Below are 16,795 nucleotides of genomic sequence, written 5' to 3'. Positions count from 1 at the left end.
CGGTCATTGAAGGAGACACGTAGCCGCTGAAGCCAGGAATAGATGGCAAGGCGTTCGTTTCCTGAAGTAACATAGCCCACACCCGAAGCTTGTTAAATCGCAGTCGGGTCCTGATCTCGGCCACCTTCGTGGAAATGCCTCTACAGTTCCACTGTAGTACACCAGGACGACCGGATTTCGCCATTTTTGTGTGCTAGTCCAAGCGCTGTAGTATCACAGATGTCAGGTTGGACAACTGGTTGACCATATAGCGGAGCAGCGATGTTGCAGAGTTATCATTGGGCGTTGTGGTACTCTGGGAAGAGGCAGCAAATGGCACTGTTGTCCGGCATGAAGGCGGTTGTGTTGGGCAATTACTAGATTTGGCGGCTACTTCTGCAGCTCGCCGACGTCGAGCAAGCATTTCGCTGTGTTGTCGGAGCTTAGAGACCTCTGCTAAGAGACGATTGATTTGCTCATCCACTACAGCCATATCGTCGTCTGGTAGATCAGTACACTGCTGTATTGGCTGTTGTCGACGGCGTTTCTTGAGCACCGTATCATTAGACTTTGTCTTAGCTGGAGGTGCATTCGAAGCGGGCTCAGGAAGCTCTGGCCACTCGTCATCATTCCACTGAAGAGCTGCAAAGCGATTGGATGTCTGCACCGGTGTCATGTCCTCTATTGGCCAACGCTTAGTGTTCCGAAGACGAGCCTTCTGCGTTGCCTTTTGCTTTGTCGGACAACTTGGAGATGTTATCTCGTGGTCGTCCGATTTGCAGAGGCCGCATCGGTACGTAACTTTTCCTTCAGACGCACCTTCATCGGCAGTAGCAAAGGGGGAAGATTTGCGCATGTGCCCTGCCCGAAAACAGTTATAACAGTATACCGCACTCGGTTTATACGGCCGTGGCCTTAATATTGCCACCTGACGGTTCGAGGTAGCGCGAGAGTCCCCAACTTCTTTGTCGTTCAAGCGCTACCTCGAACCGTCAGGTGGCATTATAGCCGTAGTAGTACAGACAGGCTGGGAGTGTCGGAGGGCCTTGCAAGGTGATCATGCAGGAACGCCCCTTTCCTATGTGTCGGGCCTGTATGACTCGGTGCGTTGGGCAGTACAGCTCAAGTTGAAGGATGGTTTGATCTTCGTTTATGTCGACGTTGTAAACAACGCAACGCTGCAAGTCGGAGCCTTCAACTAGATACACTTGCACAGGCACTGAGATCTCACTTGTGACTGAAATATAACTAAGCGCTTGGACACGTTCCACCGCAGTAAGTGTCGGGAGCCACACAGCTATAGTGTTTGACTTCTTCCTTGCCGTGAAGCCCCGAAAACCTCTGGTTCCGAGACACGCGTCCAAGTTGGCCAGGATGATCCTGTTTGGTATATCGGTGAGGCTTTTGTTGGCTAGAGATTTAATCGCCACTTTATAAGATGACGATCCCGGTGTAGGTGCAACCTGGTTTTCGATAGGTAAACAGGAGCGCTTTCCTTGATAGCCACCACTTGCCGAGGACGAATTCGGTTGATTATCTTCCGATGGACGCTTGTGAGGGGCACGGGTGCTCGTTGATACGGATGGTGGAGCCGATAGGTCCATTGAAGAGCTTGTCTCCTCAGGTCGCACTGTTGGATGTGCATCTCGTCGTGTTAGCTGAGTGGCCATAGCCGTGCTCCGCCCAGAGAACAGTTCACTTACGGGCTGTTGTCCATTTTGGGAAGGCTGAATGGGCGCTGGTGCTGAAGAACCGGGAGCACCAAGCTGGACCTGAGGCCGATGGTCAGGTTGAGGTGTCGACGGCAGGGCAGGAGTTGCAGCGAGCAACTCCGGCGAAGCTGCCTCTGCCAGCGTGGCAGCGGCAGCACTAGGCCTAGCCTCCGTGCCGACCTGAGCTGCAATCATGCCTGCGCCGGAGGTCTCGCAACCTGACGCGGAGAGGACGTCTGGAGCTTCCTCGGAAATAGAAGATCCACTTCTCTGGAGACAGGACAGGTGCTTACAAGGACGGCAAGAATTTTCAGAGGAGCGATGAAGCCACCTTAGCAGGAAGACACTCAAGTGCTTCGCTCAAGTGCTTAATGGCTATAGGCTATAGGCTGTTTCAAACAGAGTTCCTGTTTTCTCAACCCAAGTCTTTGTGGAATAGCGAATGCTATTTGTGTTCCCCGGCTATGAGCCAACTAAACCACGTACACAAACCAGTCTCTAAATTAAGCTTAAATACTAAACATTATCTAGGCTTGCACGCTCCAGAGCATTCGAACCCCAAAGCAACGGTAAACTAAGTTCTGTTTTCCCCTTTCGCACAATCTAGCCACCCGTTGTGACATTGACAGGCGCACCAGGCAGAGCGCGAAACGAAATCACGGAGCGTAACTACCAATCATTTTGAAGAATCTTTGAAACATCGCGGAATCAAGCTCCTTACATCGATAGCTCTTAAAGGCATATTTCTGGATACTGCTTAGTTGGTGTTGGTATAAGACCGCGCCACCTGATGGGTCAGCCTGCAGTGACGTCACATATGACGTAATTTCAAAGCGCCACAATGCATTATCCGCAAGCAGCGATGCCACACGATCTCTTAAGAGGGTCTCTTAAGTAGCGCCGTCCTGTGCTTCTTGTTCTCTGTGTCGTCCTTTAGCGCTGCAGATCTTTTTAATAACTATTAACCAACAAGCCTAGCTTGGAGTTTTCTTAAGAGGACTTAAGAGGATAAGACGAATGATATAGTGCGAACAATATTACATTCATAACTGCAAACAGCTGTCAGTGAATCCAATTTCACACAAGAAGTGACCGTGTCCTGTGAGTTTGTAGTGGTTCCTAGTCACTATATCGTGTTCTAAAAACGTTGCCGCGAGCCAGCACACATCACATCACAGAGGCAGTCGTATCGTAGCCTTCAGAGCAGCCCCGTCCGATGCCGACCCCTACCTTTGAGGCACATCTTCTCCAGGTAGTAGACGCCATTGACAGGCGACAGCGTGCGCTCGTGGGTCACGGCGGCCGAGGCAGCATCGGCTGCGGTGCCCATCAGCTGGCAGTAGCTGTCGGTTGAATTCTTGACGAACGTCAGCGATCGGCATCGGGGGTCCCGGCGGCATGCCTCGGCACATGCCGTCAGATTGACGCCGTATTCGTGCCAGAAGATGTCCGTGTCCAGCCGCGCGTTAGTCGCCAGCAGGAACACGGGTTTGCCGTACTGACAGGCGCCATCGCCTGAATCTGTCAAAAAAAGAAAAGAATAACGACGTGTCTCACGAACTATACATAGGTGTGCACATGGCCAGGCTGATTCGTATTCGTAACAGAACAATACAAAAACAGGTGAACAGAAGGAGGGAGTGTGTCTACCATCTATCCAGCCCAACCGCTTTTGTTTCGTTCATTTCAATGAATCATGTGCCTAAATAGAATTTGGCCTATATATACTCCAGCCTTCTGAATTAAAAAAAAAAAAAAGGACGCTTCCACTAAGAACCCAATTTATACCCGCTAGAAAACGCGAAAAATGAAACTCTGATGTGTTGCCATCGGTGGTCGCTAATATGATTAGGTATTTGGGCTAGATAGCTAAGTATGACAAGAATGTCATGCCGAAAGGCAGAGCTGTATCCGCTTTTCCGCATCCACGTCGCATGCCGGTGGTCAGAAAAACACCTCGATCATTTCCTCTGTTTCTTGAAAGAATCAACAGCAACACAAGTATAGGATGCACCAAGAAGAAGACAGAACACGCTGGCAAATCAAACAGAAGTTTTGCTGCATGCGTCGTAATAAAAAAAAAAAAAGAGAGAGAGAGAGAACACTGACACTGCAGCGGCAAATGTTTAGTGTGACAAGCAAAACAAAGCGGCGGCACAATAGGAACACCTCTGGGCATTAGGGAGGCTAATTAGGGAGAAAAGGAATAGAAGAGGCACAAAGCGGAAAAAAAGTAGGGAGGGGGGTAGAGCAACGAGGATAAATAGCCCCTCGTTAGGTTTTGTTGCCTTGTGCTTCGCAACCTTCTTCACGCTGAGCCTTGTTTCGCCCAGCAGCTCCCAAGACTGCCGTAGCTCTGTGTTCTTCCCTGCTAGTGTTTTCTTTCCCCATCTGGGGTCGCACCAGGGCTACCCGGAAGTTGCCTTAACAAGCCAGACCAGAGGACCATCGCTGCCTGGGGAATCATCGTCACTAGGCTTTTCTTCCTCCTATTATTTTTTTTTTTTTCGTGCAGCCCCACACTGTCATTTCCACTGCCTGGTCGGTTTTGGCCGCCGGTGGCAGCAAAGCCCTGCACTCATCCGATGAAGCAACATCGAATAAAGAGGGCAGGACAAACTTCCCTTGTTAGCGCATCCGGAAAAGAAACATAGTCGAGGACAGCCCCGGGCGAGCCAAGCCCCGGGAGGGATTGGCGGCAACCTTGTCGGTGTTATGGTCCTTTGCACAGACTGATAAGGAAAGCTATATACCGCGGCCGTTCTGCAATTCACGATTTAGGTCCATGAACCCCAGTGTATAAATCCTCTCGTACCGCTCTCGCTATCACCGGGCCTTTGCGCATCTTTACTTTCCGTACGCTTCATATTGGTAAGAGGGCAGGGCGAGAGGCCGGATATTTGTTCGTAGAACGCCTATTTTATGTCTATTTTCATCACTCATTTGCCAAGCCAAGCTCTCGCACCCGTGAGCCGGTCAACTTAGGTACTCAGGGTGCAACGGTGATCGACCCCTCGACCATACCGTAGATCGCGGTTCTGTTCCGCAAATGAGCTGACAAAAACCTTCGTTCGGAAATTGGATGCTGGATCTATCGTACCTCTCCGGCTCTCCATGAAACATTACCCCCCCCCCCCCCCCCCCTCCTTCCAGGCTTTTTCTTCCCTATTTGCTCTCGTCCGCGCTTTATCAGGCTGCTGCCAGCCCAACGCCGGTAAGAGGACAAAGCAACCCCGGACGCGGGCGGTTAAGAGCCCTGGTCGTTCGATTTCCGCCACTTGGTCTTCTGTGGCTGCGCCGTCTTTCTTCGGCTCCGAAAACAAACCGTAACGTTCGGATCCTTCCGGATAATTCCAGTTATTTGTGTCCTTGTCTCGCAGTTCTTTTTCGCGTGAAAAGTAGATCGGTGAACTTTACTGCAATTCAGAAAACGTATTACTGGCCCTTTATAGCCCCATAGCTTCTACTTTATGGTCTTAGCGTTCATTTCACTGCACTATTTCATGCTGTGGTTCCGGCTGTCTCCAGCTAAAGCTGGACCCAAAGCTCTGGCTAAATCACTTCGGCGGCGCGGGAGTGGAAAGCGACGAAGGCAGTTCTATTTGGCCGAAATTGAGCGAGATGCCAATATTGATCGTTATTAATGTTAGGTCATTCGGAAGCTCTTGCTAGCCTGAAGGTTTACGGATCCGTACGTGGCCAATTATTGGTACCGGACGTGGAAGGCACGGTCGTCTATTTGACCTTGACATGTGCTCGTTGCGAGAAATCAAGGGTCCGTGAACCTCGATTTCTTCAGTTCTTTAGGCGGAAGAGTTTGATATTCTGTCAATGCAGAAATCGCCCATCCACATTGCCTGTCGGTCTTCTGCAGCCTATCGACGTACCCCTCGAACCCTTCCGTCATGTCGAACTAGACCTCCTCGGACCTTTTCTGACGTCCAGTTCCGACAACCACTGAATTGCTGTTGCGACTGACTACACCACCCGATATGCTATCAAGCGTGTATTACCAACCAGTTGCGCCACCGATGTTGCTGATTTCCTGCTTCAAAATGTCATCCTTCACCACGGTGCTCCACGCCAATTGCTGACGAACCGCGGCCGCTATTTTTTGTCCCAGATAGTTGGCGATATACTCCGGTCTTGTTCCTTGCAACGTAAGCTCACTACAGCGTACCATCTTCAAACGAACGGGCTTACCGAGCGGCTGAACGGGACCCTCAGTGACATGCTATCTATGTACGGTGTACTCGACCATCGTGATTGGGACATTGCCTTGCCCTATGTAACATTTGCTCACAATTTGTCGCGGCATGACACCACAGGCTATTGTGTGCTTCGTCAGGTGACTGAAGTGGCATATGAGGTTGCCCCTCTTGATTCTCTGACATCATCCACCCGCCCTGCCACCGACGTTGTTCACGAGTTGGCCTTACACCGTACCATGCACCTGATGTGTTCTACTTAGCACCGGGACGGTGCTTTCGCCGCCGGGAGTTATGTAAAGGGACGACGACGACAAAGGGCTGGGAAGGTGGGGAACGACGAAGTGTGTATGATTCGTTTTGGGCGCCGCTGGCATGAAGTTGTTCGTCTGGTCAGCTACCTTTTTGTAAATATCTGTAAATACATCCGTGTACATTACAATATGAATGGCTTCGCCTTCTGAGGGCGTCACGCTCTTCGACAGGCTGTGACATAGTTCTAGGCTCACGGTTTGTCGGCAGAAAGTGACCGCCGGACACGTCATCAAGAAATGTCTGCCGTATGAAGACAGATTTAAGGAAAATGATTTATAGTGATATCTAATTTACTTTTCTCATTTAATGATTAATAAATGTTATAAGAGATTAGTAGAAATTATAATGAAAAGTAATGACTATTAATGACTTGCAATGACCCAAGTTACTAACGGTGGTTTGTAACGACTACAAGTGATTATAAATTACTAAAATGTTTAGTAATAAGTAGTAATGAATGACAACTAATGACTTGTTGTGACTACTAATGGCTTGTAACGACCAATACGTCTAATGACGACTTGTAACAACTGCAGCTGATTAGAAATCACTAAAATGCTTAGTAATGAGTAGTAATGGCTAAAATACTACTAATGACTACAAATTACCAATATGTCTAAGGACGACTTGTAACGCTCACAATTGATTACAAACGACTAAAAATACTTAGTAATGAGTAGTAAGAGAAAAAGAAGCGAATCATAGAGGAGGAAGTGCTTTCGCTGTTTATCTCTTAAGAGAGCCTGTAATTTTTTTAATTTGCCTCCTTTGAATTTTCTCTCCCCTTATACCCAGTGTGCAGGAGCCAGCATCAGATCCCCTTTGCCTTGGTTGTCGTCGCTATTCAGTACAGTTGCGGTCTTCAAGAATACTTTCCAGCAAGAAGTTCTGTTATGAGAGTTTAAGAATGCCAATTATATTCAGTCAGAAATTTAATTGAAGCGTTTTCTCGTATTTCTGCATATCCAACACTTTTATTGCACATTTAAAAGCCGGTGCTTCTCCGGTGACTTCGCGGCTGACGGAGCTTCCTTATTCACCAGCGCAAAGAAGCTGAACCAGCCACATAAGCTACGTGACATCCAAATAATCTTACCAATCTTGCCAATAATCTTACCAGCTTGCCGGAAAGGACTGTTCGAACTTCCTCTCATGATCGCGGGTTCTTAGCTACCCGTGGAAGATTATTATATGCCTCAAACTTCGCCGACAAAGCAACCTAGTTACTTATAGAGCTTATATATTGTGCTCACAAGGAATTACAGAACCACATTAATTGAAGATTATTTTCTCACTCGTATTATTCCTTGCAAAATATACATAAAAATTATGTTCACAGAGTTCTACATCAACTCAGAGTCACGAACGCTAACTATGCTGTTTCGGAGTTAGTGTTTGTTACACAAGTTGAGAAAATGCTGACAATAAGCGTGACGTTAGCCGAATGGCAGAGCGAAAACTGTTGACACGCCCTACCACAATCACGCGCAAATTATGCTTATTTCGAGTCGAGTGATATAGAAGATGTTAAAAAGGTGCGACCACAGGCTTTCATTATTTGCTTAATTAGAGAAAGGACGCGATTTTTTGCATTCATAAATGGCGTTGCTAATTGAGCAAGAACCATTTATGCAATCAGGCGCTTCCGTTTAGTGGGGCAGAATTCTAAGTTGTTTCTCAAGGTCGTGGCCCACGAAAAGTTCAATAACCTCAATATGATTCCCGTCAGCTGACATCATTAATAGCTGAAAGGACCAGCAGATATTATCACTGAAATTTATTTGGCTTTGTGCACCGGGTCCTGTTTGTTTGTATGTGCCCACACATGCTTTGAGCATTCTACACTTTCCACTGTAAAGAAACTGATAAAAGGTACCAATTCGGCCTAGTTGGTAATGGCCGATTTGTGGAGTTGCAATATATTTCACTCTATAGTACGCGAAAAGGTATTTTAAACATATAAAGAAAAATGTAACAAACGAAACACCCCAAGGCGGTGTGGTTGTAGAGAATCATCGTACTAGCTAAACCTCCAATTCTTGAAGAATGGCTCTTACCTGATAATTATTTATTGCGACAAAATAGAAGATCATGTTCTAACAGGAGTCGGCATAATTACAGCCACCTGAAAAAACCTGTTATGACGTTTGAACAATGGGCTAACCATTGGACAGAATAATTTTGAACAAAATGGAAATGGCTGCAGCAGGCAGCGAGAAAACTGTGCCTTTGTTTGGCCCATCCTGACATTACGGCTGAAGTTTACAGGAGGAAAAAGAAAGTTTTTACTTTCTATCTCGAATCACTCGCAACTGCCACGCCTTTTCCTTGTACGATAATATACAAGCGTGCCGACGCAGTATAAGCTGAGTTCATTATGGATAATGTAGTTACTTCATTATAAATTAAAAGAGACAATATTACTCGGGTCATTTAATTTAAACTTTGCCGCCCCTTCATTTCAGCACTGCGAAAAATGAATGGAAGCAAGCTCCCGCCTATACAAAGAGCACAACGAAGCATAAAGTAGCTCGGAAACCTGCATTTTTACGACGAAGCTCTGCAACACGGCAGGCAGCGGTAACACACGACAGAAATTGCATTACAACATTAGAGCGCAAAAAAAAAAAAATAGTTGTGTTTCAGATCTGGTTATCCCTAGTTGAATTGCGAAAGCAAATACGGAAGCTTCTTTTGCCTGCTACATTATTTCCCTATCACGCCCTATCAGTGTAAGGTGCTGCATTATTGGGGACAACTTAGCTCATTTTTTAAGGGTATGACGCGAGAGCGTGAGCTACCAACCCACATATAAAGTGGCCCTTCAACCAAGCTGTATGGACGTGCATGTGTGTCGTATGGAGTATCGAGAATGCCAACGGTTCTGGCAGGCTGATTGTGATATCACCCTCCCATATGAGAGGAGCGACCCGTGCTGGCAGCTCCTGCCCGTGGAATACGGGTATCGTGAATAGAAATGTCATGGCAGGCTGATTGTTTTCTTATGAGGAGACCATAGCTACGCTTCTTCACGGCGGCCACACGATGTCTTGCTTTGGCTGTCGGAGTGTTGCTTTCGCAACAACCATACACAAACAGACTAAAGACACAGCCGCACAGACTAACGACGCTGCCTGTATGGGGTTGTTTCTTCGCGCTCTAACTTTATAATGCACAATATGCACCAACTTACCCAGGAAGAAGCTATACATGGCAGAAAGCTGAGAGCTTTAGAGTCTCGCTTAATTGCATATCACTTTTCTTTGCTCAGGTGAGAACGATAGGTAAAATACTCCTTGAAAATAAGAGAAAGAGAAAGAAGAAGAGCAGAATTAATGAATGAATGAATATCTGCAGGAAAACCCGAAAAAGAAAATGATCGCACGAATTTATGCAATCTAATACGATAACCAATGCATTTCCCAAGCGACAAGGTAAAGTGAACAAACCATACACAAATAGCAGCTAAAGCATCCTTACCTGCGCCGGAGGATGCCGCAACGCCACAGATCAGGAGCCCTGCCGCGATGCAGAGACAAAGGCCGGGGGAAGTCAGTGTCCGCCTCGCAATGACGGGTCGGGTCATCGCACCCTCCGTCCGCCGCCGCTCCTGCGAGACGAGGAAAAAGGAGAGCGCGCACAAGTTACGTTGTCCGGCGGTCACTGTCGATGCGCCCCCTGCTCGTCTTCGCCTCGGCAAAGCCCCGCGAAGGAGACAATGGATCGCATCGGATGGAATTCCTTCCTGTCGGCCGGCACCACGATTCCAGCTACACTGAACGCAGTCATTTCTCGTTGTTCGCCGGAACTGGAATAGCGACTAGTCGGCGCGTAACAGAATCGACAGGGTTTAATTCTGCGATGACCTTGATTCCTAAAGGATTAGTTTGTGGCTATTTCCATATTTGTTCATTTGCAATACTTGCAAGAGTCACAGGAAATGATGCGAATTAAGGGGAAGAAATGGAAGTAATGGGCTAAGGATAGTGGTCAAGAAAAAACAAAAACAAAACGGGGTTCTTAGTTACCACTATGTAATCACAATGTGGTAGCATTGGGTCTTTTACTGACATTTATTTGCTGCTCATATGCTCCTCATCTTTTCATATTTCGTATGCATTGTAACGTATTTCTTTACTCATTAAAGGTTCCTTTTTGCTATTTTGGTCTGCTCTTTGCTAAGTCGTTCTTTATCATCTTCATTTTGCTAGTCATTTGTAGTCATTTCCGTACCTGATTAATAAACCTTACTCATTTTAAATCGTGCTCACTCATTCCTAGTAACTATCAGTCGTAATCCATTTTGCAAATTGATTTAAATTTACCTTTTTTTGGAGGGGCCATTTAGGTGAAAGCCACCTTGCGGCTTACCCTTCCTCTCTCTAACTAGTAGGGATCTCTCTTTACTTTGCAACCTCCAACCGTTTTAGGAAGCGTATACGTGTCCCACATGTGCCTAATAATACGTAAGTCGCTGGCTTTCGTATTTCAAGATGAAGCTTACATATAGGCCATGCATTAAAAAAAATGGTTAGTTTGGTTTGAGTGGTTTCAGTGATCGTATAGTGGAGCAGTAATGCACACGCAGAAAAAGAAAAGAAAAAAGAAACGCACAAAGTGCAAATGTCGAAACTGCTAAAAAACGACGAAAAAAGAGACGAAAGCTTGTCTACAGCTGCATAGGTTTCTAGGAACTGAAAAATGTTAGATGTGCAGTCTGTTTGCAAGGGTTTATAGCGTCGTTGGGATCAAATGCGCGGTGTACTGCAACACACTAAAACAAGAGACTGTACCAGTTATTCTGGTTTATTACAGGCTAGTAGATTTGCCGTGCATTGCCCGTATAAGGTTACGGGGTCACGCAGTATGACATGTCGCTTATTGAATACCGTGTATACTATGCCATGCCATTTCGTGGAGAAAGAACAAAGGTCTGTCAAGATTTGTTCTGTCCTTGGACTGTAAAGAAACTAAGCTCCATGTGCTTTGATGACGCTGAATATCATCAGCTCAGCTCTTATGGTAATCTCGTGCTCCGTCTGAGCGATTGCTAAGTTTAAATTTTCCATGACGCTGAAAGCCTGCTTCCATCGTACAGCATCTGTGAACTATGGCGGTGTGCTGCGGTGACTGAATCAGAATGGAGGGGAAATTAAAAAAAAAAAATAACTCACGTGCACTATGCGTCATCAGATAATCGTAAATGACCTTCCTTAATCCTCTACAGCAGTGTCCGTCATTACCAATGTGTTGCTTCGCGATGTTGAACCCTGCAATTTACAAAATATTGCAAACCGAAAGGGTGGTGGCAAAACCTTTTCTGGTAAAGTTAAGTAAGATTTTTCTTTTGTACACTAAGTGCATCCTTCCTTTTTCACTCTTCTCATCTTGCTTCATTGCTGGTCGTGTGATGTGGCCCGGAGTCCGTGGCGCTTAGCAACTTCCAAAGTTCAGTTCACGGCCCGATCGGAGCTGATCACCGTAACCTTCCGGTCTTCGCGGTTAGAAAGCGGCAGGTCCCGTGGACAATCGTGCACTATTTGAACTAAGGCGACACTGCCTTGACCACACAACTTACACTGGGGTGGGGAAGCCCTTGGATGCAAAACGGAATTTTTATAGTAGTTGTGGAAAGTATTCGCCTGGAGTTGCCTCTAGGTTATCGGATTGAGGTTTGGTCAGAAAATTACCTAGCGGTGGGTATGTAAACTAGATGTAAGCGAGATGAGTCTCTAAAATTCTGCATAGATAACGCCTTTCCGGGTTTCTAAATGAAGGTAAATTTCCCATGCTTTCGGGATTGAGGAAGTTGATTTTTCCGCCAGTACTTGTTTCTTAATTTGGTGAGCGTCCTCACACACGCTTCGGTGGGCCTGTACAGTACAGATCACAGTACGCGCTGGGACCAGTCCAGAGCCCTGTCCGTGATTTAAGCTGCTATGCCGGGCCTGTGCAGGGCTCGGGCCAGGTTCAGCTTAATGTTGCGGGCTCGGGTCGGGCTTGGACACGTACACAGAGGCGGGTTCGCCCCGTCTGAGCCGCCACGTGTGTGAAATATACTTGAGGCCATAAAAAAAAAAATATGCTTTAGCTTTAGGTCAAGGCAGCCATCGATGAAAGCGGTGAGTGGGGTTCTGAGTGCTATAGCCCTGAAAGTGGTTGGGCGGGTATCGAACTACTGACTTTCCCATCCGTTCTTACCTTGGAGTGGACAGCAATCAAACATTCCATTACATCAACGCCTAGTTGAACGTAAGACGAATAATTAGGACAACTAAGAGCTTCTAATACTTAGCTCTACTACTTAGTCATACACTTTAGCACTAGTAAGTAGCGTAATTAGTACTGAATTAATAAATAACGTATATTATTCATAGGGCCACAATTAACACCACCAAGTAACATTGTTACTTAGCTCCACCACATAGCCCTACTAATAAGCAATATTAATCAGCGCTACTAATTAAGACCGTAACTTAGCAACAAAACATAAAGGCCAGGGGGCCACTAATTATGGCTACAAAGAGCTCTAATACTTAGCTCTAGTTCTTATCACTACTAATAAGCCTTAGCAGCTAGCACTACTTATTAAGAACGTTAATTAGCAACAAAGCAAAATGTCCACAGGACAATACTATTGCGGAGTAATGATTGGTTGAACCAGGATAACGCGCTTCATCTCCTATTGGGGCTGTTCGAGGTACAACTGTTGCCATAATATCCGAAATCCTGATGAAGCCAGCGACCGCGATTGCTTTTCATGGTTTCTGATACCCCGTGTTCGCAAATGCAAATAAACTAATCCGAGTTAGGTCAGCTTAAACTTTGCTTTGCAGTGGCTGTTCTCGTGCAAACCAACGAAAAGTATGGCGGAAATAAAAAACAATGATTTGAGCCCTAAATCATGGGCAATTTTGTCTCCACATTCGCGCAGAAGAAAGAAGCATTATTATGCGCATATTGTGTGAAGGCGTTAAAGCCATGACATGGAAGAAAAAGAAATTACATGCGATATACCGCTGAAAATAAGAATTCATCCTTTCTTCGCAGAATTATCCAACACGGCGTCGAAAGGCTGGAATAACAAATGGTTCTACGCGGGAGGTCACGTCTAAAAAATATATATACCCAACAGACCCACCGAAGGGCAGCCGAAAAACCAAAACGAGTGCAATAGCGAGTGTTACATGAGTATTCACCCTCCCACTCGTCGGAATTCTCTGGAAAAAGTCATTACTTCGAGCGCGCATACCGATAATTGTATCGGAAATCGATGCGCTGCGTATACTGTGCTCCTCATCGGAGGCCCACAATGAGGCCAAGTTTCGAGTTATGCCAGCGACGAACTTTTCCGACTCATGGTGCCTAAAGATCCTCTTACCACCCTACTAATGGAGCAAGATCAGCTGTATATGACTGTATATTATTTTATTGTGTAATTGTCACACAATCGATAGCAAGACGCAAGAAAGTTTTGGGGCAAAATTTTAGCAGGCTTGTTATCTCAGTCAGAATGCCTCAAAAAAAAAAAAAAGACCTGTACTCCTTCGGTGATTTTTTTAATTCGCCCGACTAAGCTTTTCGTATTCGGGGCATTGACCGAAGGAAGGCGCGGCCTCCCTTAAGGCATCCTTATGAGATAAGGAACCTTCTAAGCATAGGTATAGTATATGGAAGGGAGTATATAACCATTCAGCCAGTGATTACTGCGTAAGTATGAGAGACAAGCATACTTTTCTTTCTTTGAGTGTAGTTTCTTTAAAGAAATTGACAAACCATTTTCTGATTCAATGCCGAAAAAAAAAAAATTCTTGAAAATGAGTACGCCCTTTCACAGTACAGCCCAGCCACAAGTGGAATGAAGAGCCTTATGAAGACTGCGCAATTCTTCGTATACCTGTAGGTTTCGAATCGCAACACTGGGAAGCAGCAATAACTGCTACATGATCAGCAGCATGAACCTGTGAAGTGCCGCATCGGAGAGCTGCTGAATACCCCGCGGATCCGGAGTTGATTTCATTCGAGTATATAACGCACAAGGAACCAACCCCACGATATACATGGACGTGTGTTTCCAAAAGCATCTGATCGTATTAATTTTAGATTTACATCAAACCACCATTAGGCGCGAAGCAAGAAGCGGTCAGTGAAATGCCAAACAGCTGCGCGAACTCATTGTTTCTTAATCTCCGTTCAGCCTGAATGTATGCTACACCTCCTCACATCCGTTGCTCTTTGTAGAGAGGAACCAGCACCCAAAGAGAAATTACTCCGTAGCCCTCCACTACGGCCCCCCTTTCTCTCTATCCACTTTCACTCCCACCTTCCTCCCTTCCCTTACGGCGCGGTTTAGGTGTTCACAGAGCAAGTGTGACAGATACTGCGCCTTTCCCTTCCTATGAACCAACCAACCAACCAACCAACCGAATTCGACCGCAGTTGGCGTCTAACCCAATGTGCGTGCGGCGAGCTCAATGGTGACATAAAAATTTAGGTGGACAACCCTAAGATTCGGCTTCGACTGAATATAATGAACAGAAACAGCATCTAAGCAACGACACTATGCAAAGAAACGCAGAAATTGTAACAGTACTTAGAGCGGGATTCACAATTTTTCGCATTTCTGTAATTAAACAGACTTAAGAGCACCCAAGCAATTTTTTTCTTTACAAACAGTGCTCAAAACCAGCAAAAGCAAGGAAATCTGCAGGAAAACGTTCTAGTTACGACTTCCTTTGACGGAAGTTCCTGTTTCCAAACCTATCCTCCCCCATCACCCCATAATGGGAATGAAGCCACTTTTAGACGTGATTTTTTGTTTAAAGAAGAATTCATGATTTCTGCAACGAAACTGTAGTGAAGCAAAGAAAATTCTCCCTTTTTTTGTTGCATAATAAAGATGAAGCGAAGTATAACTCTCCGTGCTAATGACTAGACTTATTTCCGCGCAGCCTGTTTATCACACAGTGAAGGTCACATGACGACCCTTACCATGATCACGAAAGGTGCGACTTTGAATCAATGCGCCAGAAAAAAAAAAAAGAAGAAACTTTCCAATTCCAAATTTCGCCCAACTGAATGCATATGTATACTTGCTGTGTAATAGACACCCAAAATTACGAAAGGTGGACCGAAGAGTTTTACTTAGAACAAGTGAACGGAGGCCTCGTCAACAGTCGGCAAGTAAACCTTCCTACTCCTTCCTCGTTCTCGTTGCTCCGCACATCTATCGCTTCTACGCCGAGATCACAGAGTGCGAGCGCATCCGGATCACAAAACACGAGCGAAGCCCGACGCATTTGCATCGCAAACGCGACGTCCGTTACGAATTCGCTGCTGTTTCCCCATTCGTTTCAGTTGTCATAGTCATGCAAGTAATTATCTGCATCTCCTGAAATACACCTGCCATTGTTGCTCGCCGTGCAACCAAGCGAGCACTCTGGCAATATCGCGCCGAAAACATGCTTCGATGCCTGTCAGCAAAGCGCGAAAAATATCCGCCCGGGGCTTCGCATCTCAAGGCTAAGAGCGCGACAGGCAACAGGCAGAGGAGCGAGACGCGCGGAGAAAGATGGGTGGGGGTGGGCGCCCGTCCATTCGACAGCTGCCGAGTCCGGCCATTGTTTCTTGCTTCGTCTTCTGAATGCTCTTCTTTTGCTCTTGCGAGGAATATTCCTTCCGGCGAGCATGTCAAGGGGTGCGCGAACGGCAAAGGGGAAAGTAAAGGGAAGACGCGATTTGCCCGTCAAAGCGGCGACGCGTGCGAACAGGCTGACGGCTACGGCCGCAAAGCCCGAGGGTTTTGAGAACAAATAAAAGGAAGGAAGCAAGCGAGAGAGAGAAAGAGAGCGAGAGATGAGGGAAGGCGAAAAAAAGCACTCGGTAGGTAAATAAAGGAGTATCACAGTTAAATAACGAAGCTTGGACGGAGAAAATTCTCTAGCGTGTGTCAAGCGGGGAAAAAAGAAAAGAAGATAAATAAAACCCGAGAGCGAAGCCAATGGAAATATGTCAAGCAAATGATCGAACAGGATTCTTCTGCAGGAGTAGAAGCAGGAAGCACAAAAGGGAATCGAATTAAGGAGAGAAAAAAAGAAAAAAAAAAGCCATGTAGCTGTTCCTGAGCTTCTCCAGAAAAACAGAACAAAGAGGAATCACACAATTGGGAGGGACGGAAAAGCATCAGGAAACCAAGAAAGATGCCTGTAGCGAATGGGTACGAAATATGCAACAACATTTCAAAACTGTTTTTTTTTTTTTTTTTTTTTTTTTTTTTTTTTTTTTTTTTTTTTTAGCGAATCTGGGTTGAAATATCCGTAATACAAGGAAGCTAAGCAAGGTGGCGCGATTCTCCCTCAACGGAGAAGCTGTTCTGCGCGCCCTAAAAAAGTTTAGTTTTGTTTCCAGGTCGAATACAAGGGTACAGGCTTCGCTAACACTCTCAGCAATGTTTGAACAGAGAGTGCATTTGCTTGCAGCAAGCAGGAACAAAACTGGAAAATTAAGGAGGCCTTGATTATAAAGGCAGATACGACGTCTTTCAACTCTACTGCGCGAATAGGGATTGATACAGCGAAGATA

General features: G+C 46.0%; 1 protein-coding gene across 1 annotated transcript in view; it reads right to left on the bottom strand.

Annotated features, from left to right (window-relative positions):
- LOC146182152 (uncharacterized) overlaps positions 1 to 12,445 on the bottom strand; it is a 108,153-nt gene extending 95,708 nt beyond the window's left edge. Inside the window, exons 1-3 of the mRNA XM_084575903.1 lie at positions 12,416 to 12,445; positions 9,695 to 9,824; positions 2,922 to 3,212 (exon numbers count right to left, since the gene is read on the bottom strand). Coding sequence (XP_084432029.1) covers positions 2,922 to 3,212; positions 9,695 to 9,824; positions 12,416 to 12,445 — 451 coding nt within the window. The remainder of the gene's footprint in view (positions 1 to 2,921; positions 3,213 to 9,694; positions 9,825 to 12,415) is intronic.
- Positions 12,446 to 16,795: the final 4,350 nt, after the last annotated feature.

The sequence above is a fragment of the Amblyomma maculatum genome, chromosome 8, assembly GCF_055883805.1.
Source record: "Amblyomma maculatum isolate TAMU_Amacu chromosome 8, ASM5588380v1, whole genome shotgun sequence".
NCBI classification, from domain to species: domain Eukaryota; kingdom Metazoa; phylum Arthropoda; class Arachnida; order Ixodida; family Ixodidae; genus Amblyomma; species Amblyomma maculatum.
Note: the sequence above shows the minus strand (reverse complement) of the source record. Positions and strands in the feature narration are given on the sequence as shown.